Genomic DNA, 25,472 nt, shown 5'->3' with positions numbered 1-25,472 from the left:
ACCCCCGTGATGTCGCGCCTCCCTGCCCCCACTCTCCTGTTCCTCCTCCTGGAAGCCTCTGCTCCCTCAGTGTCACCCCCAGCATCCCGAGCCCCGAAGCTTTCTGGCTTTCCCCCAGTCCTAGAACGAGACATCGTCTCTGAGTCCCAGACTGAAGGCCCTCTCTCTCTCTCACCTCCCCCAGAGGGAGCCCTGGAGCTCGGCCGTCAGCTCACCTGGACAAAGACGGGGAACACCAGGACCTTGGGGGCCAGGGTGACGTAGGTGCCGTAGCTTGAGTGCGGGGTGTGCGGCCTCAGGACGGGGCAGTTCTGGTAGTTCCCGTGGCCCTTCATGGTCTGCACCGTCTTCATCAGCCGACACTTCTTCCCCAGGCCCGTGTAAGACTTGCCTTTACTGGGACTCCCTGATTCTGTGCGACAGAGATGGGGGTGCACTGTGAGGCATCGCCTCTGCGGAAACGGGGTGCACGGTCTCAGTCCATCAGTTGCCATTTCCAACGGCGTCTACCTTGAGCCCGGCCCTGAGCGAGGTGCTGAGAAGATGGGGAGACCTCGGAAGGCAGTCTCTCTCACGCTGCGGGAGGGTACTGACATGCAAACCTCCACCTCCAGGGCGAGGACAGGGCAGGGAGCTGCCAGCCATGATACAGGTGGCCCAGGACCCGAATCAGGCCTAATGGTTTCACCTCGTACTTTTAAAACTCAGAAAGTCTCTCAGATTTGAAAAATCAGATCTGGCCTCACCAGGCCCCCAGGCCATCAGTCAGCTGCAGCACTCCGGGTGGCAGAGCACGTGAGCTCCGGCTGGCCCGCATCCCCACCCTGGGCACACCCAGCACCGCTGGCCTATTTCACTGCCTCCCGGGTCCCTCAAACAAAGAGACTGGAGGGCCTGTCTCCGCAGCAATAGCAGAGACAGTGCACTTTCCTAGGACGTGTGGGGCCGGCCCTCAACTAGCCAAGGGAGCTGGAGCAGCCTGGCTGACTGAGTCAGTCTGGGATAAGGGGTGGCACTGCCGCTCCAGTTACCAGAGAAGCCCACCGCTCTGAGCCAGAGAAGAAAAGAAAGAAAAGAAGGGGCTTCCCCGGTGACTTAAACAGTAAAGAATCTGCCTGTAATGCAGGAGACCTGGGTTTGATCCCCGAGTGGGGAAGAGCCCCTGGAGATGGGAATGGTTACCCACTCCAGTACTCTTGCCTGGAGAATTCCATGGACAGAGGAGTCTGGCGGGCTACAGTCCATGGGGTCACAAAGAGTCGAACATGACCAAGCCAGGGGGCTGCACCCAAATCCCACTTCTCTGCTCCCCGCTTGGTAACCATCAGCAACTCACTTCCCCACTCAGACTCTTGGTTTCCTCACTGCAGTTATAGTACCAAGCTCATGGGGTGGCCGTGAGGACTAAATGAGATGCTCCAAGTGAAGCCCCTAGAACAGTGCCTGGGACCTGGAAAGGGCGCCATAAAAGTGAGCTGCTAACTCATTGTGGTTCTTGTTGTGATTCCTCCACTTGGAAAAGGAAGTTGATCAGGTGCTCCAGGGATGCTGGGAATCCTCGGCTTCATCACAGACAGGAAGCACTCCCTGGCTTGGCCATCAGAAACTATTCTCATCAGAAAAAAGAGAAGAGAGCAGAAACGAGAGAAAGAGAATGAACCGACCCCAGGGAAGACAGCAGAGGGCTGCAGGGAGTCCCTCTATAAGGGGACACGGCAGGACACATGCCCTCCACTGGACAAAGAGCGGCACACAGGTCTTTAACATGTCTCATCCAATGGGCAGAGGTGCACAACACGGAGTATCTAAAAAATCAGGAATTCCTGGACATAAGCAAGTAGGAGACAAACTCCAGGGTACTCAAGCTCCACACACATCTGAACCCCTTCCAAGAATCCCTGCTGCCAGGCAGGCAACTAACCAGCCCTTCCTGATCTGCTTGCCCAGCCCACTAGGTCTCCTTCCACCACCCCCAATCCTGGCAGCCAGGGAGTGAACAGGTGACCTGACCCCAGATACATCTCGGGGAAGCTCCCCACCGACGCACAGTCCAGGGCCTCAGAGGAAAAACCAGCTTGGAAGGTTTCACACTTGCTTCCTCCGCCCACCCCCTGCTCCTTCTCACAGAGAAAGGTGAGAAAAACAAGTCACCCCCCCACACACATATACACACACATACAAGTGACCACCTATTGCAGCAGTATCTTGGGGCAGCGCTCAAACTATAATAACCTAAACCACTTCCTGCCTCTTCAAGGAGTCACTTAGAGAAGAAATAGCATGAGCCCAGGATGGAGGTGGGGGCCAGATGCACCGCCAGACACTTTTGCAGCTCCTCATCTGCTCTGACCCTGGACGTCAGCGCCTGAGGGCTCTGTGCTGGCAGCCTCTGCTGAAAGAACCCATCTCGGCCCTCAAGCTCTGCACTGGGTTTGAGTTGGACCAGACACCTTGAACTAGAGCACTGGCCCCCTCGGAGACTGACTGTGCACTCTGAACAGGCTCCGCCTTCTTAGCCAGAGTGTTCTCCACTGCAAAGTAGAGATAATGCAGACTGCTACTGCAAAGTAGAGATAATGCAGACTGCTACCTTGCCTGAGCCAGGGCAGGTGTTGGCTCCCACAAGAGACCTGATGGGCAAGGGTTTGGTGAATGGTACCAGAGTCTGAGGGCATGAAGATTATAAACCCAAGTCAATGAATAATCTACTCATCAAGGCTGGCATTAAGATAAGGATGCTGGGCCACAAACCGTAGCATGAATGGGGATCCCAGGGTCAGTCTGGAACTGACCTAGTCTAATCTGACACAACCAAGCCTAGACCAGACAAGGTGAAACCACACAGGACTGACAAGGCAAAATAGACCCAACTTAGAGGGGTTGGGTTTGCTAATGCCAAAATCTGGGTCCTGTGTGCCCCGGTCTGACATTTAAAGGCATCCACTTCTTTCCTTCCCGAGCCCAGCTGCACAGGGCATCATAGAATCTTTGCCTTGGGCCTAGAAAGTCATGAATAAGCCACTCGATACATACCCCTGCCTTTGGGAGGGAAGCAGTCCCATTTTATAGACAAGGCAACTGAGGCCTGGAGTGACTGGAGGACTTGCCCAATGTCATCTGAACAGTAACTGGTACAAAGTGGGATCACCCCAACCTATGTGGTATGTCTTCACGTCCCCTGTCCACACACCCTGGATAATGTGTAGCAAGTGGGCTTGATTCTTCAAAATTGATTTTTGAAGTATCTGTTTTAAAGAAACTGTCCAAGTTGTAACCTGACTACTGGAGCTCTGTGAAAGCAAACTCCTTAACTTCCCTCCTGCTACCACTTACACCCTCTGGTCCAAACCCCGATCCACCCCTTCAACACCTGCTTCACTGACCAAGCAGAGTAATTACTCAGCTTCTGAGGAGAGCCCTGGCAGCCACTCCACCCCAGCAGCAGAGAATCTGAGGCTGGGCCACCTTCACAGGGCAGGGTACAATGCCGGGGCATCAGCGGGTTGGGAGAAAATGCCAATGGCAAGAGGCCCCAGAAGGGCACCAGACCCCGTTCAACTCAGGTCGGCTCAACCCATGCTCCTGAGAGCAGGCCAGGAGGCCAGGCAGCCCGGCCAGAGGAGGGGACAGAAGCCAGCACGCTGGTGACAGCCTTTGCTTCTGGAGACCCCTAAGTGCATTTAAGGAAAGGTCTGTGCCCTGAATTCCACCCCTTCCTCTGAACCCAAGGACCAGGAGCCAGGAACGCAGGATCCCTGGTAAAGAGAAAAAACGCCCTTGAATCCCCAAATAATTATTCTCATGAAGAATAAACGAAGTCAGGTCAAATTCTTAATATAATGCATTCAGAAGTTACCATTGTTATTAACAGCATCATCATTTCCTCACTTGTCCCTCTCCCATGGCCTGCATGACTGTGTCCGTCTTGATTTGCTAAGTACTGTACTGTCAGAGGGGAACCGAAACCTGGATAGGAGTTGGGAGGACACCAGGAGGCATCTCTCGAGGAGGATCCACACCTGCCCGCCTCCCGGGACACACCTGTCCAGCTCCCTTCCCCACCGAGCAGTCTGCAAACCCTCAGCGGCAACCGAAGTCACTCCCCTCAGTCGGTCACTCAATTAAAATTCTGTTGCGTACCTGCTGTCTGTCAGGCCCTGGGACCAGCATCAGACACATGGAGAGGAGCAGGCCTAGGCCCTGCCCTTAATGGGGTCACCGTTTAGCAGTGACGTCTCCTCTTTAACCTAATGCACCGACTAAAAGCTTTCTTTAAAACTCAGTGTTGAAACATTACCAGACTTCTCTCCGGAAGGAACACGGATTCACTTCCAAACAGTCAAGCCCAGATACCCAAATGCCCCACCTGGAGAGAATGAAGATGCCTTCCATTCTCAACCCTGAGCCTGGTGGCAGCCCTTTCCCCCCCAAAAGACACCTGCTCTCAGCAAGCATCTTCGTGCTACTGACAGAGGGGACTGGGAGGGAGCAGGTCAGCAAGCGGCTGGGAAAAAGCCATTCTCAAGGCAGGAGGTCAAAGGACATTCTGTGGGCTCTGAAGCAAGGGCTCAAGGAAATCAGGGTCAGTACCATGGACCACCAGGCAAGGCTGGTCTCAGCCTTCCAGATCCCATCTGGCCTTCAGCCAGTGCAGAAAGGACCTAGAAGAATGCCCAGCCCACTCCAGCATCCACTCTGACACTTCAGGCCTCCTGGGAGAAGGTGCTGGCTTTGAGACCAGCTTCTCTCCCTGGTCCTTAAAAAACTAAGGCCAGGATTTTCTGGACAAGAGAGAAAAATCCATTCAAACAGCAGAGACGTTTGTGCACTTCAAAGACAACTATCTTCTGTGTCGCATCGCTCAGTAAACAGGCTGCTACTCAAAACCATTATCTCCCCTCATCCCTCCTGACAACCCTCTAAAGTAGGAATTATCAGCCCTGTTTTATAGATAAAGAAACTGAGGTTCAGTGAGGGGTCATGAGTTGTTTAAACTCACACAACTCCAATTTGAGACCTCCCAGCTCTGAATTCCATGCCTCTTTCCTGGGTCAGCCTGACCATGGTCCATACAGCACCTTACACTTAGTGACATTGGTTGAGGGGCTTCCTTGGTGGCTCAGTGGTAAAGAATCTGCCTACAATGCAGGAGATGCAGGAGACACGGGTTCAATCCCTGGGTCAGGAAGATCCCCTGGAGGAGGGCATGGCAACCCACTCCAGTAATCTTGTCTACAGAATCCCATGGACAGAGGAGCCTGGTGAGCTGCAGCCCACAGGGTCGCAAAGAGTCAAACATGATTGAAGAGGCTGAGCACGCACACATACAACGTTGGCTGAATCTCAGCTGAACGCCTGAGTTCTGAACACCATCTCCTAGACTGCTCTGGAAAGATGCCCTCGCCTCCTTCTCAGTTCAGGATCCGAGGAAGAAAGACATTGGCTCAGTGAGGAAGGAGAGGTCTCAAGAGGAGACAGTCTATGTCAGTCTGCGGGTGGGGTGGGGGGGAGGGGGTCCTGACACTGTTGGGACAGCCTCCCAGCCAGAGGAGGAGGCAGGGCCTGGCCTCTCAGCTGACCTCGCCATCTCTCAGGGGCTCGGAGCACAGACTCACCTTCGGGGATGGCGTCCTCCTGGTACACAGGCCGCAGGAGCTGCAATGGAAAGACAGAGAACCCTTCAGCCCAGCCACGGGGCTGACAACCAGGCAGGTGGCTCAGCCCTGGCCTCGGGATAGGACAGCAGCCCCTCCGGGCATAAGGGCAAAACCATCATCCGGCTAAGTAGCCGAGAGGAGGCTTGTAGGGAACACAGGCTCTGGCATCCTCCAGAATGTTTGAGTGTAGTGAGGCTTTAGCTGTCATCGGGTTTAACCCCTGGGTTGGATCCCCAACGTCCTCGACGGCAACCTGTTCCAAAGCATGTGCTGCGGAACACTGGCCTTAGGGATGCCAACAACTCTGCCGCAAAGGGGGACACCATCAGGGGCGTTTGGGAGCCACTCGGGCGAACAAGGGTGGACCACCTTCTTCACTGCGGATGCCCTCAGAGCCTCAAACAGGTGAATGCACCCTGGACATCTGCTCCAAGAGGAAGACAGCAGGAGGTACTTCTCAAGCTTTTTTGACCTCAGGACACATTTTCCCCAGAATATCTCAGGGAACCAATGTCTTGGAATACACACACACCATCATCCCACTGCATCATCTTGAAGTTCCTTCGACAGGCGCTCACCGCCCACCATGTGGCCCATTCTGCTATGGAAAAGTGTCTGGCAGAAGGCACCTCCTTCTTTCAAGGTTGAAACTTTCCACCCCGTGACGTCCCCTGGTCCTGGATCTGTGCCCTGAGACCACAAAGACCCACCTGCTCTCTCTGCCCAGGACAGCCCGACAGGACGGCCCAGTGGACGGCTTACCCCGCATCCCTGCTCCCTACGCTGAGCCCCTGGGAGGCTCCTCCCAACACAGCTGAGTCCTTGCCTCTTCCTGGCTTCACTCAGGGAGCCCGGCCCTTCACCTTCCCGGAACCGGCCGTACATACCTGGCTCCCGGGGTTCAGCGGGGCCAGGATGATGTAGTTGGGGTCGGTGGGGGCCGTGGCGCGGGACAGCGCGGGCAGTGTGTGCTGGCTCCCGCGCTTGGTCAGCTCCGTGTAGCGCTCCCAGCCGCCGAGCAGCAGCCCGTCCGCGCTGTCACATACCAGGTGACAGCTATGGCGGTGCTCTGGCCGGGCCTGGGCCCCGTGCGTGCAGTTCTTCTCCCGCTTATTGGGGGGCGACAGGAGGTCAAGGGTCGACTTGCAGGAGGCCCGTCGCAGGACCCCTCCGTCTGGCCCGGGCTTGACCTGGGGGACCATGCGCCATACAAGCAGGATGATCTCGCTGGGGCAGCTCCTGGAAGTGGCAGGGAGCGGGGATCACAAAGAGACATTGAGTCTGCTGCTGCTGCTGCTAAGTCGCTTCAGTCATGTCCGACTCTGTGCAACCCCATAGACAGCGCCCCACCAGGCTGCTCCGTCCCTGGGATTCTCCAGGCAAGAACACTGGAGTGGGTTGCCATTTCCTTCTCCAATGCATGCATGCATGCTAAGTCACTTCAGTTGTGACCGACTCTGTGCGACCCCATGGACAGTAGCCCACCAGGCTCCTCTGCCCACGGGATTCTCCAGGCAAAAATACTGGAGTGGGTTGCCATTTCCTTCTCCGGAAGTTGAGTCTGGGGGAGACCAAGGTCAGGCAGGGTAGGGTCCTGGGGGGCAGAAAGGAAGAGAGCGGAAGTGGGCAGGGGAAGCCTCCAGTGCTAGAACAGGAAAAGATGCAGAGGTCAGCTAAAGCAGAGACAGCAAAGGGGTCCCTGAGGTCAATTCAAGTTGACTGGCAGGGGCCGGGAAGGGCATTGGTAATAAAGAAAGAAGACCAGATTCAACTAGTGATGTTCCTCCTGAACACAAAGTACAAGCAAGCAAGCCACCTCTGTAAACTCCTTACCTAGTCATTCTAGAAGCAAACCGAAAATGGGGCTATAACTCAGAGGGTCAAAATTGAGGGGCCCCATACATTTTAAGTCTTCCCTGGTGGTTAGACGGTAAAGACTCTGCCTGCGATGCAGGAGACCTGAGTTCAATCCCTGGGTGGGGAAGAACCCTGGAGAAGCAAAGGGCAACCCATTCCAGTATTCTGGCCTGGAGAATCCCATGGACTGGTGGGCTACAGTCCATGGGGTCGCCCAGAGTCAAACGTGACTGAGCCACTAACACCATGTACCAGGATACATTTTAAAGAATAACTGTTTAATTATACAACTGAAAAAACGTCTGCAACATCTACACAGCCTAGAAAACAGAGGGCTTAGCTCTGAAGTAGCAGAACTAATGAGCTCAAGCAGAAAGCGACCCCTTGGAGCCACGCCATGAACCACAGGGTGTGTCTGAGAGCGTCTTCCCCACTGTTTGCTCTGGGATTCAAATTCACTTGGAGCCTAAACCTTCCAGTTTCAGGCCAAGTAACTGATTTCCCGAGGAGCAAAGCAAATGGCTCGCAGCTGTGAAGGAGGGACGGGCCAGGCGTGTGCCCAGGGCTGGGGAGGGGAGGGGAGGTGCAAGGCAGCCCCAGGCCCCAGGCCGCCCGCCACCCCCGGTCACCGGATCTCGTGGGCCAGCTCCACGCATTTCCAGTGCTCCACGGGCCTCTCGTTCAGCCGAAGCACCGTGTCCAGCTGCTGCAGCCCTGCCCGCTCCGCCGGGCCCCCTGTAGGGACAAAGAAAACTCCTGGAGCCCATGACCCCCTCAGAGGGCCTGGGGTCCTTTGCCTCCACGGTGACCTTAGACAAGGACCGCTCCCCTGCTTCTTCAACTGTGAATGAGGGCCTGACCTCGGGGGTGCTCAGGAAGGATCTTGAAGGGAGGCTCCCCTTTGCCTTCATTTCCTCCCTGCCTGCAGACCCAGTACTGGCTGACCTTTCTGCTGCCCACCTCCCCGCCAGGCCCCCTCCCTCCCCAGGACCTCCCACCCTTTGAGAACCCTTCCTTGCTGCCAGGCTCAAGGCAAAGGGGGCACCCAGATCGCCACATCCCAGCTTCTCCTCTTAGGATGCTCACTCTGTGACTAGGAGAAGTCTTTCCTTTGTGAAAAGTAGAGGGAATGACTATTTTAAAGGCTCATCAGACTGGACTAGGATAAAATACTGACTCCAAATCAAGTTCATAAATGACTCTCATTTTCCCATGCAGCCATTACTGAAAATATAGGTTTAGTTCCTGTTTGAAATGATCGGGAAACAAAATATAAAAGCCTATCTTCACTTTGATTAAAAACAAAACAAAACAAAAAAAGAGTAGGTGTATTTTCATAGACCTCACTTTCATCTGTGGCCATTTAAAAATATTATTCTTTTCATTTTGAAAGGCCAGGACACTTCAATCCGGGTTGGGGCTCCCCTTTCAGTTCCAACATCTTGTTTGCTAAGCCTGGGGCCGCCATCACCCAAGATGCTCACTCACCGGAATCCACAGCCTGGACTCGGACCGGAGAGTCACAGCAGATGGTGAAGCCAAAGCCGTCCTTCCCCCGTGGGATGGTGATCTAGGACACAACCCTGCCCAGTTAATCCCAGAAGCCGGGAGGCTGCCGCCTCTGCTCCAAGGTCGGGAAGCCCACGGGCCCCACCCCAGAGCCACCTTCCTCTCCAAGGTTTCTGGAGCCAAGAAGGAGGCGGGCGAGCCCCTCGCTGCCCCTATCTCGGCCCAGGCGTCTTGAGCACTGGGTTGTGGGCCAAGTAGGAAGGCCGGGAGCTCAGGAGCTAAGCCGGGTCTGGGACCGACAGAGCCCTGGAAGGGTGCATCTCACCATCTCCAGCCCTGGCAGACATGTGACCTAGCCCTTTACCTGAGGGCCTGCCGCACTGCCTGGCTCCACCTCGCCTGTGCCCCACTGCCTGCTCGGTCCTTTCCTCCTTCCCCCAGCGGCTCATGGTGCATTGGCCCAGGGCTGGCCCTGCGCCGACGGCCCAGAGACGAGGCTGACCTGTCGGCTGACCTCCCAGAACACAGGGGCGGGAAGACAGGGATGCACACACTCACTCTCAGGCCAGGGGACAGGGGCCACATCCTGGGAGGGTCTCAGGGCCATCTACCATCAGGGCTTCCAGGTATCCAGTGAGGGCTCCCAGGTGAGGGGCAAGTGAGGGCACAGTCCCAGCTGATCCTGAACCAGCCGGTGACCTCCCTGTGGCCTGCGTGCATGGCAATCCACAGCCTCTCCTTTCAGGAGTTCCCTGAGAGGGCCCTGCCATCTGCATGCTCCTCTCAAAAGCAACAGGCAATTCTGGGCTTATGCAGATCTCTCCAAAGCAAAGCAGGACATGATTAGCCTTAGAGCAAAAGGTGAGCAGGGTGCTAGGGAGACTCCTCTGTGCTTTGACTTTAGAGACAGGCTTGGTGCACGGAGCCAGCCAGTGCTCCGTTCGTGAGGATGGCACGGCAGTGTCCCACCAGCAGTGGGCCACTGGTTTAGTTCAGGGGGGCCTTGCTGCATGCCCTCTCTGCGCACCCCAGTTAGGCTTTGGGGGGAGTGCAGAAGGCCCAGTCCCCGCTCATTCCAAGAGCAATTCCTGGTTGCTCAGAGCAGGGCTCTGAGAGCCACAGACTAAGGCAGCTGAAGTCAGAAAAGGGGTCTGGCTCCCTGGACGTGGGGTGGGCCCTGGTGCAGCAACGGGAAAGGGCACCCCCATCCCCACCCCAGGCAGGCTGAGGAGGAAGCCAGCTCAGCAACCCTGGAGGAGCTCAAGGGTCACGGTCTTGTGAGGAGACTTCTATCTCCTTCCTTTAGGGGCTGCCTCTTCCAGGTTGGGCGCCTGGCATTCACCTGCCAGTTGACCCAAAGGCCAAGCATGAGAAAGGGGAGGGCCAGGGAGCCTGGGGTGGCCAAGGCACTTGGATGCTGTCAGGAGGCCCCTGAGGCTCTGCTTCCCACCAGCCCTGGGCCTGGATTCAAAGTGAGTTTGTAAAACAGGAAATCTGACAGACAAGGGGAAGGGGGGGCGGGCAGGAAAATACCCCGTTCCCATAAGAATTCTGGGAAAACACACAGCTAAGGCAGGAAGAGAAAAAAATGGAAAGAAAGAAAGAAAAACAAACTCTGGAGTGAGTGCGGAAAGCCCGGGCTGAAGCCAAGGGACGATGACAGGAGACCAGTCCACTCTAGGTGACCAGCAGGGACTTTAGGGGCCTCAAGGTGACCCTCAACCCAGGCCAAAGCTGGGATGCCAGCACTTTCCCCATCTCCCCAGTGAGGGCCATGGCCCCTCCTGCCGCGGGCATAGCTCTGGAAAACAGGTCCCAGCACCCAGTGCTGACAGTCTGGGGACAGGCCTCCAGGGCTGGACTGGAGAGCAGGAGGGTGCGCCAACAAAGCAGCCTGCTCCCCACATCCAGGCAGGACTGTGGACAGGAGACCCTTCTGCCTTTCTCAGCACCAGCCTGAGCAGAGCCAGGCCAGATAACAGTCCAGGCCAGCTGGGAAGAGGGCAATAAGAGAGCGTGTGTGCTCGATGCGAAAGGCAGGATCGCGAGAAGGAAGCAGGATCATGCTCTGTCCATCGTGACCACCAACCTCGCTGACAGTCTCCGGAGAATGTGATCATCACTGCAGCCCTGATGCAGGGCTAGTTTTAGTGTGCCCGTTTAACAGAGAAGAAGACCAAGGTCTAAAGCAAATGAAGCTCTCAGGGTCAGGAGGCAAGGGGAGCAGCCCTGCCCTAGCTCTGGGATCTCAGCGACTCCTAGCAGAGGCCATCCTTCCGGGGTGGGTCTTGCTGTTTCCTGTCCAGAGCAGGAATTGCTACTGCTCCCAGATCTCTCCCAAGCCAGCACCTCCTGCCTGGTTTCAGACCCTCTATCATGCCTAGATTTCAACCCCAAACCCTAAATGCCACATTTATTGAATACCCTGCACCAGGCACTTCACAAACATTCCATTTGCTCTCAGGGGTATCATCACGTCATCACCCTATTCCACTGACGGGAAGACTGAGGGTCAGGGAGGTAAACATCGTGCACAAGAGCCAGAGCTCAAAAAGGGCCGAACTGGATGACAGCCTGGGTCTGGCACAAAGCTAGTGCCCTCAGCCCTGCACCACATTCTCACAGAGGATCCGTTTGGAACTTCAGTCTCGGAGCCCTGGGCACAGACCGGGGGCATTCATGCCTGACCCTATTCTGACTGCCAGCAAGCCCCGGTCCTCAGACCTGTGGTCCCACATGACCGAGGGCTTCTCAACCTCCCATCCAGTGCCCCCTCTGCCTCACCACCCTGCCACCCAGTTGCCAGTGTTGCCAGGGCTGTTCCGCCGGCTCTGGAGGGTGGGAGGGCCCTGAGAGCTGGGGACTGCAGAGAGAACACACATGTCCCACATGAGGTGCAGGAGGCCCCCTCTGAGCATCTCCCCAGACCTAAGCCTGCCTGTTTGAAAGAGTTCATGACCCAGATTCCAGTCTGTTTATTAAAACACAGAAGGACATGGTACACTAAAGAGTCATCCCAGAGTCCTATCAGCTTGGATACTCCCAAAATCTGGACATCCCATGCCTTCACCCTGCCTACATCATGCCTTTTTTATAAGGAAAAATGTCCCTCACATTTCCAGAAGAGTCCTGGGGGCTGAGGGATTATCCTTCCCACGCTGCTCCACATCCTATCAGTGGAGCCTCAGAAGCAAACCCTCGTAGTGAAGCTGAGCTCCAGAGTCAGAGGACTCTGGACCCACCTCAAGGCATCACAGCTACCGGGGAGGAGAAACATGTGTGTGTACAGACACACAGACACAGCCTATCTCACACACAAGCGCACACCAACACAGGCTAAAACACAATCGCATATACACGACACAAGACAGGCGCTGCCGTCCCATCAGAGGTTTAGGAAAAGTTAGCAAAAAAAACCCAAAAACACAAATCCGGTTGCTCAGCCACCTAGCCACTTTCAATCTTGGGCTGGAGATGTTGTTTGTAATGCACACTCCCCCCAAATAAAAATGACAGAAAATCAACTAGACGGACTCAGCTCAGATACCACCCTGCCAGTGGTCAGGATGGCACAGAGCTGGCCTCGGCTCTGCAGAGGCCTCTAGGGAGGGGCGGCAGGTACAGGCTACCTGGGGTCCAGTTCCTGCCTCTGTCCTCCCCCCAGGTCACAATGAACCTGTGAGGGGCAGGAGGATGGAAGGAAGGCCCTGTGGGGAAAGAAGCCCTTCTTGGTGAGACCCCACCCCTGACCCCTAAAGACACCCCCCCCAGGGGCCAAGCACCCACCTGACGGTAGCGGCGCTCCGAACACACCTTGCAGAGCCCATTGAAGCGGTTCATGACTGCGGGTCCTGCCTCGGCCGCCGCCCCATGAAAACCCGGCTCTCCCCACGGCGGTGGGAGCCCGCACTGCGCCCCGTCAGCCTGGCATGACCGCCCTGGGAAGCCCGCCCCGCAGAAGAATGGCAGGAAATCACCTCTCACCTCCCCAAGCCCTGTCTGTGCTGTGTGCCTCTGCACGATAAGCCCGAAGGCTTCCTGAAACCTCCGAATGACAAGGAAGAGGGAGAGTTTTATATTAAAATTCCTGTCAACTAGTTAGTATTCCCCCGGCCCTGGCGGGGATAGGGCGCCTTTGTTCTGGCTGCATTCTCCGCCATGGGCCACTTTGTGATTCCAGTGTTCTCACAAACACCCCTGGCTGGAGGAGAACCCAGGCAGAAAACGCGGCCCACTCTAACAACGCCGCCTCCCCCTGCAAATCCCAGGGTCCTCAGTAGCAAACACAGGTAACTAACTCAGTCTAAGGACTTAAGGATGCTTGGGACAGGGTGGGGTGGGGTGGGGGTTGCACCCAGACTTTCCATGTCAAGACAGGAAATACAAAACATTTGGAGTCTGCCTGCCACCCAGAAGGCACTTAAAAGTCAGTTTTCCCATCCATGGACACGGGCTGCTTTAAGGATCTGATGTGAAAGTGTTAGTCGCTCCGTTGTGTCCGACTCTTCAGCGACCCCATAGACTATAGCCCGCCAGGTTCCTCTGTCCATAGGATTTCCCAGGCAAGAACACTGGACTGGGTTGCCATTTGATGACAGACCATAAAGTCAAGTCAGGAAGGGATTTCCAGTCACTAGATAATCCAGCCCCCTCCCTTTACTGGTGAAGAAGTGGGGGCCTGGAGCCACTGAGATGACAAGCATGGCGGGATGGAGCTGGGATCAGAGCCCCAGTCTCGATCTCTGACTTGTAGAGCAGAGCCTGGGGAGCAGAGAGCCCCTTGCACCCACCTGAGGAAAACCACCCTGCCACTCACATCCTTGATGCCAGAGAGGGTCCCTCAGTCCAGCCTAGCTTTGGTTGCTGCGACAGTGGACAGGTCACCCCGGTTTCCCAGCCTCCATCACCCCATGCACACCTCTCGGGGTTCTCCCTGTGCCCTCACCAAGCCTCTGACAATCACCCCCACCTTGCTGGGTCCTACAGACATCTCCGAGTGTACAAGCCCAGGAAAATCAAACACACCTCGCAACAACGCGTCTGTGTGAAAAGTCCAGCCCGAAGCAGGACTCTCCCAGGCCACCCAGAAACCTGCAGTGTTGATGCTCATGCAATTCTCATGAATCCCCAGGGAGGTTCCCAGGTCCCCATCCTCTCTGTGCTCAGCGTGAACAGAGAAGGGCCTTTCGGCTCCCCCACTGAAGCTAGAGGAAAGCTTTGAAACTCGGCACGGAGCCACAGAAAACAGAGACCTGGCAAGTTACTCTAATACTCTGCTATCCTATATGGCAGTGATTAGACACAAGTGCAGTTGAAATTAAAATTAATTCAAATTAAATAAAATTTAAAATTCAGGTCTTTGTTCATACTAGCCACATTTCAAATACTCAGTAGCCATAGGTAGCTCGTGGCTGCCGTACTGGACATCACAGCTCTCGACTGTACACTCCATGAGGACAGGGACCTCTGAACTGTGGACAGCTATAGGTCAGCACCTGGCAAAAGGCCTGGCCCATGTAGATGTTCAATAAATATCTAATGAATGAGGCACTTTCCTGGTGGTCCAGTGGCTAAGACTCTGCGCCCCCAAAGTAAGGGGAGCCAGGTTCAATCCCCCGTCAGAGAACTAGATTCCACACGCGGCAACTCAAGATCCCACACGCTGCAACTAAGACTCAGCACAGCCAAATAAATAAATATTTTTTAAAAAAATGAATGAGTGAATGATTTGAGTAAATGAAAGGGGAAATGTCTTAGAGATAATAATACACCTAAATGTCATATGTGCTCACGGAAAACACTCACTGTCCTGCTTTCCCAACTAGGCCACTTGCAGGAGGCAGCCATACCTGAAGCTGTAATTCAGATGCTACCTCTGCTACTTGCTGGCGTGTGGCTTATGGAGAGTGACCTAACATCTCTGAACCTTACACATCCCGCTCATCTAGGGGACTGGTAGTTAACATCCACCTCAGAGGCAGCAGTGAGGGTCACGTTAGGAAACAACAGCGGGCCTGCTCACGCGCTGGGAGCTTGTTTCTCCCTGTCTGAGTTGTTAGGGAAAACCAGAGATCACCTCCCATGGCTGGCAAAGAGACGGATTTGGATAAATATCCCAGAATCCCCATGGGAAGGCTCCTCTCCAGATTCGAAGCCCTAAAGAAGCGAGAACCCATCTCACGGTCCTGTGGCAGCCGCTCCGTGACACCGGTGGGGGCAGAGGGCCGAACCTGAAGGGGAGCTGGGTCATAACACCGGGGGGGAAGCAAGGGTCTAAGGGGACCTCGGGAAGGAGGACTCGACTTCAAGAGACCGGAAGTCAGTACGACCCAGATGCCTTCATCTCCAGGGACCGGGACCTGGCTCTCTCCCTATTGCTGCATCAAGTGTGAGTAACCCGAGGAAATCACAGAAATAACCTCTTAAAAATGCACAACTGGCTGGGTCTCCAAGCACCAATGACTCGGAGTTTCACGCACCAAATGCTGCCTTGTTGAGGGGTCTCCTGGGCCAAGGGACTGGCCAGAAGCAGGTTAGAACCCAGAGCAGTGCTCAGGGCCCGTCAGTCCTGCCCGGGCTTGGGTCCACCTACCTTGAGTTTCTCCCCGTTCTCAGCATCCTCAGCTCCCGGCATGCTCAACAACGGTTCTGGAAGGTGACACAGCAGAGTCAGAAAGTCTCTACTGGCATCTAAGTGCCCGTCCCACAGACCACCCAGAGGCCCAGGCCAGGGCGCCAGGCCCACGTGGTGGCCCAGTCACTGCTGGCCTCCAGGGCGTGGTAGCGCCCCAGCTCGGGCCAGGCAGAGGTCAGGAGCCAGGTCTGAGTGCAGGAAGGGCAGAGCACAAGGCGAAAATCCTCAGGCTCCACAGCAGGGCCCACACGGCCTGTCTGCAGATGTGGGCACCCCGAGGTCAGCCGGGCAGCCTGTAGGGGCTCCTGAGATCACTGACCCTGAGGAGGGGGCCATGTGGGAAGGTCCAGAAGCCCAGTCCTCCATGATCTAGAGGTCAGGGGAGCTGAGCCACTTGGGGTCAGGCCACAACCCTCTCCAAGGAAAGCCTGACCAAATAAGTAAAGGCGTCATGGACACGAGGCTACGTTCTAGCAGGTGCCTATGAGAAGTTCCTGGACCCCGGGGTCTGAAGGCGGCCTGGGGTGAGGCGACTCATGCCACAAAACACAGTGACGGATGCTACTATGCAGGAAGAGAGGAGGGGAGCCCCGGGCCAGCAGAGTATCTGGGCAGAACTAAAGGTGGTGTGCACGCACCTCTCAGGGGCCGCAGTCTCCGCCTGGCCACCTTCAGGTGTTTGGTCCGGCCCAGGTCCTCCCCCAGCAGGTAGTACCAGCCATTGACCTCCTGTCATGAGAGAAGGCGTGACATTCTCAGAGGAGGCAGAGGGCACGGGGCAGGCAGCCCCCAATCCACTGAGTGCCTCCCTCAGGAGCAGAATCTCTGTAGGGACAGACACGCAAGCCTCCCTTCCACAAATGTGGAAGATGTGGGAGATGCCATGTCTTCCCCTTCCAAGAAGCCCTCCCTGATGCTCCAGGCAGAGCTGGTCCTCCCCTTTGCTGGATTCCCACCGTCTCTTGTCCCTGAAGAACAAGTCAACTCACAGGCCCGCCTCCCCAGCTAGGCTGTACAAGGCTCTGTGATGTGCCTAGCATTGTTCCTAGTACACATAGTGTGAAAGTGTTAGTCGCTGATTCATGTCTAATCCCATGGACTGTAGCCTGCCAGGCTCCTCTGTTCATGGAACTCTCCAGGCAAGAGTACTGGAGTAGGTTGCCATTTCCTTCTCCAGGGGATCTTCTCAATCCAGGGATCAAAGCCAGGCCTCCCACGTCACATGCAAACTCTTTACCATCTGAGCCACCAGAAAAGCCTGGTACACAGAAGGAGCAAAATAAAGGTTGACAAAACAGAAGGGAGGAGAACAGGCAACCTGAGGCTCCTGAGCAGTCTCCAGGTGGGGGTGGAGGGACATCTCCACCCCTGAAGGAAAGCCAAGGCTGCAGTTAAGGTATTTGGGACCCACATGCAGAATAGAGACCTCAGCCACCTACCCCAGACTCCACTTCCAAGACACAGAGCTGGGTGGCAGGATGGAGCAGGCCACTAGGACGTCTCCAGGGATGTGAGAGAGGAGCACTCCCTTCCCTGCTCAAAAGCCTCCAGTGCGGGGAGTGCAGTCCAAGTAGAGATGGGTAAGGGTCTGGCCACCCAGAGACAGGGGCCTCCAGACCCCAGAGTCCTCACCTGCCTGAAGGAAAGCTCCACCAGGACACTCACTCCATCCCCGAGCACCTGCGAGGCCCAGAAACACAAGACCTGGCCCACAACATCAAGGGGACTCCGGAACAGACCACGAGAAGCACCCAGTCTTCATCCTCCAGGGTAGGGAGTACTCTGAGCTCCGAAGGACCTGCCAGTGTCCTTAGAGAAGACACCAGACCCAGAGTCTCCTGGGAAGACTTGGAGCCGCCTAACAACTGGTCTCTGATATGAAAGAGCTAAGATGGGGGAGCCATGGTCACGCAGGTGACGCAGTATGGTCTCAGTGGGGCACCATCTCACAGACAGAAGCCCCACCCCAGGGCTTCCAGACAAAGGCCCCTGCCTGTACCAGCCGCAGCCTAGATGGCCTGATTCTGCCAGAAGCTTCCCTTGCACCCACCTTGTCCGGAGTCAGGAGGGACTTCACCCCGAAGCTCATGCAGCCGATAAGTCCGCTCTGTCTGGGAGAACAAGATATGCTCACTTCAGCACCTTCTCATTGCGCTATATGAGGAGGCCGACTGTAGAGTGTAACATAGGTTCGCCTGGGGCACTGCAGTTTACAAAGCACTTTTACCTGCATCGTCCCATTTGATCTTTCCAACTCTGTGAGTTAGGCTGGAGTGGAGCTATTCTCTCCATTTCACAAAGGAAAAAAGCTGAGGCTGAGTTGATCCCCTTCCTAACGTCACAGGACTTACAGTAGTTGAGCCCCATGGGAAACCCATCAGAGAAGCTAGGAGCTACTTTGGAGGTCTAAGTTGTTCTGGTGCTGTAGGTCTGAAGAGCTGGTCCCCACAGGGAATTTCAGCTCCCACATCAGCTGGTGATGCTGAATTCAGGAGAAAAGTGATGGGACCTAAAGCTCAAGAAGCTTTGTCTTGGGTCCAGGCAGGAGCTGGTTAGTGCTTGGACAGTTTCAAATCAAGGTTCAAACGGACCTGACACACCAAAGTTCCCAATACCAATCCAACTTGACTGCCAGCCGGGCAAGCAGACATGAGCCAGGGTCAGGACTCGTGGGAATGTCATGCTGTGTCGACAGGCTTGAGTTCGGTTGGATCCTACTTGACGTAGAGTGATTCAAAGTTCCTGAAAAATGTTCATCGCTGAGTTCCAATGTCCAACAATCAGGGACTGATTGATACTTGGCAGCTTTCAATAACGATAGTATGTGCTGTGTGCTTAGTCACTCAGTCATGTCCGACTCTTTCTGACCCCGTGGACTGCAGCACGCCAGGCTCCTCTGTCCTTAGGGATTCTCCAGGCAAAAATACTGGAATGGGCTGCCCTGCCCTCCTCCAGGGGATCTTCCCAACCCAGGGATCGAAACCCAGGTCTCCCACATTGCGGGCAGATTCATTACCAACTGAACCACCAAGGAAGCCCAAGAATGACAGTATAGATGAACATTACTGAAATGCAAAATATAATCCTGCTATTATGAGCAAAAAGCAAGTTTACAAATCTATAGATTAATGAGAAAGATGCCCACCAAAATATTAACAATAGTTGTATCTGGTAGGTGGGATAAGAAAGGGTTTTGTTTTCTCCTTTGAGTTTTTTAGCATTTTTAAATTTTCACAGGGAATAAGAGCTTCTTTCAGAATCAGAAAAAAAAAAATCAGTATAAATGTATTTGAAAGTATTCTATTCTACCACATCTTTCTCTAGCCTAACACTAGAGTTGCTTTTTCCCCAGCCTCTCTTTTCTTCTCTCTTAGCACATCCCCAAGTCAGTCCACTTCAGAGACTGGTTTAATATTAACAGCTATTAATCGAGAAACAACACAGGTATTAACTCTGGAGCAGAAGGGACTTCTCTGATGTCCAGAGGTTAAGGATCTGCCTTGCAGTGCAAGAGAGGCGGATTCGATACCTGGTCAGGGAACTAAAATCCCACTACCACAGAGCAACTAAGCCAGCGTGTTGCAACTAGAGAGCCCGCCTGCTGCAACTACTAAAGCCTGCACGCTCTGGAGGGCATGCGGTGTAGACTAGAGAGTCTGTGCTCTGCAATGAAAGATCCCACAGGCTGCCATTACAACTCGACGCAGCCAAATAAATAGATAAATATTAAAAAATAAAAAGACTGGAGCGGAACCTTGACGGTTGACTTCAATATCTGAGGGACCCACATGGACGAAGGAGTCAGCATGTTCTGGGGAAGGTGCAATTTCCAAGCCGAGGGTGGAACAAACTGCCTGGACCGAACTAACTCCCTGGAGATGAGCCTCCCCGGAGACTGGGCAATGGGGGGGCCTGAGCCAGTCCACTGAACCCCCTGAAGAGCCTGTCTGAGTCTTGTGCCCCAGAGTCTGCTCCCGGGCTCCAGGCCCAGTAGGTCCAAGGTGGGGTCTGGACACGGACGTCTGGAGAAAGCCGTCCAAGGGAGCCTATGGTGCACGCACCCAGGCCTGCCCCGGCGAGCACCAGAGGTCTACACTGTCTTTATAAATACATTTTGTTTGGATTCTCCAGAAAGGGTGGCGGCGGCCTACCACCCGAAAGTCTTGAGCAAAACAAAATGGGTTCTCGCAGATAGCCAAGCCAAGCGAGGGGCAGGGAGGCAGGATGACGGCGCTGATCTTCAGACCCGGCACCCCTCCATGCAGAGGCTCACTCTGCACCGGGCCCAGTCTCACCAGCTGCTCTCATTCTGCTACTCCTCACCCTCCACGCTGTTTTCCTGCCCCCCTTTCCTGCAGCCTGGGCTGCGAGCGTGCTCCCTCCCCCTTGGCAGCCCCCTCCCATCTCACCAGGCCAGATTAATCATCTCCCCCTGGAGGGCAGTGCAGTCACTCCATTAAAGCCACCCGTCCCCATCCACCCCCCCACCCACCACCAAAAACAAACCCTCCTCCCTCCTGGCGCGTGGCCAAGACGGCAGTAATGGAGGGGCAGCCGCAGTGACCAACACAAGTGGCGGCCACTGACCTGAGCTGCCGCTCCAGAAAAGCCTTGTCAAGACTTTGCCAAAGTCCTCATCACGGATTTCATTTTGTTTGTCAACACATTCAAGAGCAACCCAGCTGGTATCCAGGTGCCCACACTGCCTTGCTGTACACTTTCCTTTCACCCTGGGTACGGCTGTAACTGCCTAAATCTCCCAGGCACAATGCCTTAGCTGTAATAAAGGCTGCCTCTTCCTGCTCTTCAATAAGTGGTCTTTTCATCCCCTGGTGCTCAGAGAATGCTAAATGGTTGATAGCCTCCCATGAGCTTTGTTTCCTGCGAAGGGGCCTCCAATGATTTCATGATAATTCAGGCCCAGCAAATTGTCACAATCAATGTCCATAACAGGAACCTCTAAGTGTTCTTCGATTAGCTACTCCTGAAGCCTGTTTTTAAAAACCTTTAGAAGAAGAAAGACTTCTTTTATGCACAACCTGAACACATGGCAGTCTACTGGTCAAGTAATAAACTTGGGAACTGGTGATCGCCTGAAATTTCGCTAGTTGCAGAGTCTCAGGGGCCAAGACTTGGGCACTTCTGAAGGCTGAACCCTGAACTCGGTGAAGGTTTGACAAATGGATGAATCCATCATTCCTATGTTGGCAGGCACTGGGCAAGGAGCCCCAGCATTAAGGAAACAAGACAAACACTCAGGAATTTAAACAGCAGTTCAAGGCAGCAATACAAGGGATGTCACTAGACAGGGTGAGATTGACAGATGAGCAGTGCTGGCAATAAATGCTGAATGCTCAGAGAGGCAAGAAGTGGTTCAGAACTGAGATATTCAAAGAAGGTCTAAGGAGTTCAGCCAGAGAGAATAAAAGGAAGAGCATTTCAGGCAAAGGGAACAGCTGGTACAAAGGCTCAGAGGTAAGGCTTCATGGAGCATTCATGGGCAATAGTACAGCCAGGCCTCCATACGCAAGGATGAGGAACCCATGGATTTGGAGGACCAACCGTACTACCCCACTTTATAGAAGGGACTTGAGCATCCATGGATTTTGGTATCCACGGGGGTCCTGGAACTAATACCCAGTGGATACAGAGAGATGGCTATACTCAGCTCAGTTTATTTTTGAGCACACCGTAGGAAGCCCACTACAAAAAGAAAATGCATTATTTTAAGGGGATGCACTTTACTTTCTCTCTCAGGGGCCTTAAACTATTTCTGTTACAGACTTATTCCATTTAATCTCAATTTATTTTTCATTTGATGACTTAAATTGCACACACATTTTTCCATTCATTTTCTCTTTCCTTGGTCTCAGTCCCCACCTCTGGTCACAAGCTTTCTAACTTTACGGTGCTGTACTTGGCACTGGGGTGGTTTATAAAGTAGCTCAAAGAGCAGAGGGTACAAAGATAGTGTGCAGAACACAGCAAACAGCCTGTCCATATATGTAATTACTATTAGCATAAAAGATTACGTTCTTCAAACATACGCTGTGTGTGTTTTAGGTTTTTTTTTTTAACTTGGTGCATAACAGTACAATTCTAAGACTGTTGTCTTACTACAAGTTCTGAAAACATCGTGATTAACACTAGAAGCTTCAGTTTGGCTTTTTCCACATCCTTGAACAAAACTTTTAAGTAGTTCAGCTCCATAGTCAGTGATATTAAGGAGTTACTATTAATTTTTAAATATGATAATGGCACTGTGGTTGTTTTTTAAGTCATCTTTTAGAGAGATCTATAGCTCAGATGAGATGATTTGCTTTAAAGTAATCCACTGGAGGAAGGGAAAGTGGGTGAGGGCGTAAATGAAGTAAAATTGGCCACGTATTGATCATTGATGAAGCTGGGCTACAAGTATATGAGGGCGTATTATATAATATTTTCTAATTTTGCCTATGTTTGAAAATGTCTATAACGTCTTAAAAACTCACAGAAACCCAAGTTGAAAGAAACCTTTGAGATCGCTGCATTTTGCAGGTGAGGAAACTGGGGCCGAGCCGGGAAGTGACCTGTCCACCGTCTCACAGCGAGGAGCAGTTATGCCAGAATCTACTGCCCTGAGGCCTGGTTCCCCTATGCTCCCACCGTGCTCACCACAGGAGCTGAAATCAGCCTGCCCCTCCCAGCACTGAACCGTCTTGTGTCTCTACTACAAGTTCACAGCAGTCCCTGGAAGGATCGTGAGAATTCATGAAACAGATGCTCCCCCTTTCATCTCCTATCAGTCTCAAAATGTAACCGCCACATAGTCAGTTGGATGACTTACATAAAACTGTAATAAAAATGCTGTGAGAGGTGGCCTGAGGCATAAGCTCACTGATACAGAACAAGTTTGGCTTTGGAGCTTTTTCCCACCTGTGTGAGCCGGTCAAGGGTACTTATATCATGTGGTTGATGCCAGGGTACCTGGATTTGTGTCTTGTTTTCACCACTTCCTGGCTGTGTTACCTTGGGCAAGTTACTTAACCTCTCTGTGCCTGTAAAAGAGAAACATTAATAATGCCTACCTTATATGGTATTGTGAGGATCCTGTGTCCACACAATAGATAATGATTAAATATGCTTAAGGTCCACACATTTGGTGGACATGAAGTGCTTGATAAACATGAGCAATGATATCACCTTGGGCAAGTTCCTTGGCCTTAGTAAATCTCGGTTTCCTCATCCCTGAAGAGACAGACAATAGTAATTCCTACCTCTCAGGGTCGTTGTGAGGATTAAATGAGATAATGTATGTAAAGTGCTCGGCACAGAGAAGGGTTCATAAATGCTTGCCTCCTTCCTTCTGTAATTGTCCTTCACGTTGTTAAGGTGAATGTCCGTCCTTTAGAGACGCACAGTTTGATTTCAGAGTGTTCAGCAGGGCAGGGGTTTCTGGCACTGGTTCCTGCAGCTCAGAGGCCTTCTCACTCAGAGCTGGGTCGATAACCAGCCTCCCGCCTGCCGAGCCCGTCACTGTGATGCTGGCACCTCGGGCAGGGCCATCTGTTCGGAAAGCAGGCCTGTCTGCGCCTGCTCTGTCCCTCTTTGAGCTTTGGGTTGGGACTGTGACCACAAGCTTGACTGTGTTTTGTTGAATAAGGAATCTCACTTTCCCAAAATAGGCAACAAGTGGAGACACTGCCTCTGTCACGCTGCCTCCCTGGGTGCTGACTCACTTTCCCCGGCCTCACTCTCTTTTCCAAAAACCGACAAGTGTATTGCTGCTGCTTCCCCAGCCGGCTCCGCCCGGCCCACTCCGCTCTCGCAGGGCAGCAGCAGTGGCAGAGGACATGGCGACTCCCACAGTTTGGTGTCTGCCTCCGGCTCCCGCTCCACTCCTCGCCTCTGTCCAGGGGGCTCACCAGGCATCCTTCTGTCTGCCTGCCACTCCTCCTCCGTCTGCTTCCCAGATGGCACTGCTGCTGCTGTTGCTAAGTCGCTTCAGTCGTGTCCGACTCTGTGTGACCCCACAGACGACAGCCCACCAGGCTCCCCCGTCCCTGGGATTCTCCAGGCAAGAGCACTGGAGCGGGTTGCCATTTCCTTCTCCAATACATGCACGCACGCTCAGTCACTTCAGCCGTGTCCGACTCTGTGCGACCCTATGGACAGCAGCCCACCAGGCTCTAGTGGTAAAGAACTCGCCTGCCAATGCAAGAGACATAAGAGACGCGAGTTCCATCTCTGGCTCAGAAAGATCCCCTGGAGAAGGGCATGGCTACCCACTCCAGTACTCTTGGCTGGAGAATGCCAAGGACAGAGGAGCCTGGTGGGCTATGGTCCATGGGGTCACAAAGAGTCGGTCACGACTGAAGTGACTCGGCACACACGCCGCCTCCGTCTCCTTCAGGGCTTTCCCTTCCTGTGTCCATCCTTTCAAGACAGGGTTCTGACCCTTGGTCACAGACCTCTCTCTCCCCTGTGCTCCAGGTCAGCAAAGGCATCTCTCCTACACAGTTCTCAGCGGGTTGCCCTCCAGGGACCTCCATCCCGCCCTATCCAAAGCTGCTCTCCCTTCCCCTCCGGTGCACTTTGACCGCTCGAGTCATCGCTGGCCACCCAGGAGTCATCCTTGGCTTCTCCCACTGCGCTCACAGCCAAATCACCGGTAAGTACGATTGGTTTAGGCTCCTAAATGCACATGAGTCTGTTTCCCGCCTCTCTATCCCAAATCATCTCTCTCACAGATCACCACAAGAATCTCCCAGCTCCTCCCCAACCTTCCAAAGACTTATCAGAGTGATAGAGCTAAACACACCCCTGTAATTCCTCTGCCCAGCACCCTTCAGTATCGCCCCATCACCAGATTCCCAAACACCAAACTGGCTGCATGAGGTTCACCCTGAGAACCTGTGTAAATGCAGATCCCTAGGCCCTGCCCTTGAAAATCTGGATTTAATCAATCTGATGTGTTACCTGGGAACCGAGGTTCCCCACAAACATCCCTGATGATTCTGATGCATTGCCAGCCTGACCCTTCGGAGAAACTCACACTCCAAAGAAAACCTACAGACTCATCCGTTTAGTTTACACCATCCTTCATCTTATCTCCAGCCAATCCCTACTTTGTAATGAACCCTCTAGCAACACCAAAGGGAAAGTGAAAGTGAAGTCTCTCAGTCGTGTCCAACTCTTTTGCGAGCCCATGGACTGCAGCCCACCAGGCTCCTCTGTCCATGGGATTCTCCAGGCAAGAATACCGGAGTGGGTTGCCATTTCCTTCTCCAGGGAATCTTTCTGATCCAGGAATCGAACCCAGGTCTCCCGCATTGCGGGCAGACGCTTTAACCTCTGAGCCACCAGGGAAGCCCATCAACAAGTTTGCAAATCCCGCCCCATGCCTGCCCTGCCCTCTGCACTCTACCCGCTGAGACTGAAGACTGTAGGGTCTAAATACCCGGGTTTCCATCTTGCCTCTATTGTTCATTGCCATGTGACTTTAGCTTCAGTCTCCTTTTCTGAAAACTTAAAGACAAACATGTACTTTCCTTCAGAGTTGTCTGAAGAACTAAATGAGATAAGGCACTGTTAACCCCTGGCTTGTGGTTAACACCCAGGAAATGGTTGCTCTTGTTATCAACACGTCTCCTCCTCACCCACACCCTCAAGTCTCTGTCAGAGGTCCTCTCCCAAGCAGGATGGTCTCTGACTGACCCCATGTGTCCCCAGCACCTGCAGTAGAGTTGCCACATGGGTGGCCACGAAATGGCAGCTCAGTGAATGAGATCTACAGTACCATGAGCACCAGTCCATGATAACAAGTAGATACTCGA

The 25,472-nt window shown here is 53.8% G+C and overlaps 1 protein-coding gene across 4 annotated transcripts in view; it reads right to left on the bottom strand.

The window, feature by feature from the left end:
* RGS3 (regulator of G protein signaling 3) overlaps positions 1-17,761 on the bottom strand; it is a 101,019-nt gene extending 83,258 nt beyond the window's left edge. For 2 of the 4 annotated variants that reach the window (XM_065946459.1, XM_065946460.1), the window contains exons 1-6: positions 12,810-12,957; positions 9,003-9,084; positions 8,144-8,249; positions 6,545-6,896; positions 5,616-5,655; positions 216-412 (exon numbers count right to left, since the gene is read on the bottom strand). In XM_065946459.1, the coding sequence (XP_065802531.1) occupies positions 216-412; positions 5,616-5,655; positions 6,545-6,896; positions 8,144-8,249; positions 9,003-9,084; positions 12,810-12,863 (831 nt within the window). In that variant the 5' untranslated portion in view covers positions 12,864-12,957. Of the gene's footprint in view, positions 1-215; positions 413-5,615; positions 5,656-6,544; positions 6,897-8,143; positions 8,250-9,002; positions 9,085-12,809; positions 12,961-15,615; positions 15,672-16,295; positions 16,387-17,707 lie in introns of those variants that run through there. The other 2 variants (XM_065946458.1, XM_065946462.1) reach the window with 2 other exon arrangements.
* Between the last annotated feature and the right edge of the window lie 7,711 nt (positions 17,762-25,472).

This window comes from Muntiacus reevesi, chromosome 10 (genome assembly GCF_963930625.1).
Source record: "Muntiacus reevesi chromosome 10, mMunRee1.1, whole genome shotgun sequence".
Taxonomy (NCBI): Eukaryota; Metazoa; Chordata; class Mammalia; order Artiodactyla; family Cervidae; genus Muntiacus; species Muntiacus reevesi.
The sequence above is the reverse complement of the archived record's forward strand: the minus strand, read 5'-3'. Positions and strand labels throughout refer to the sequence as shown.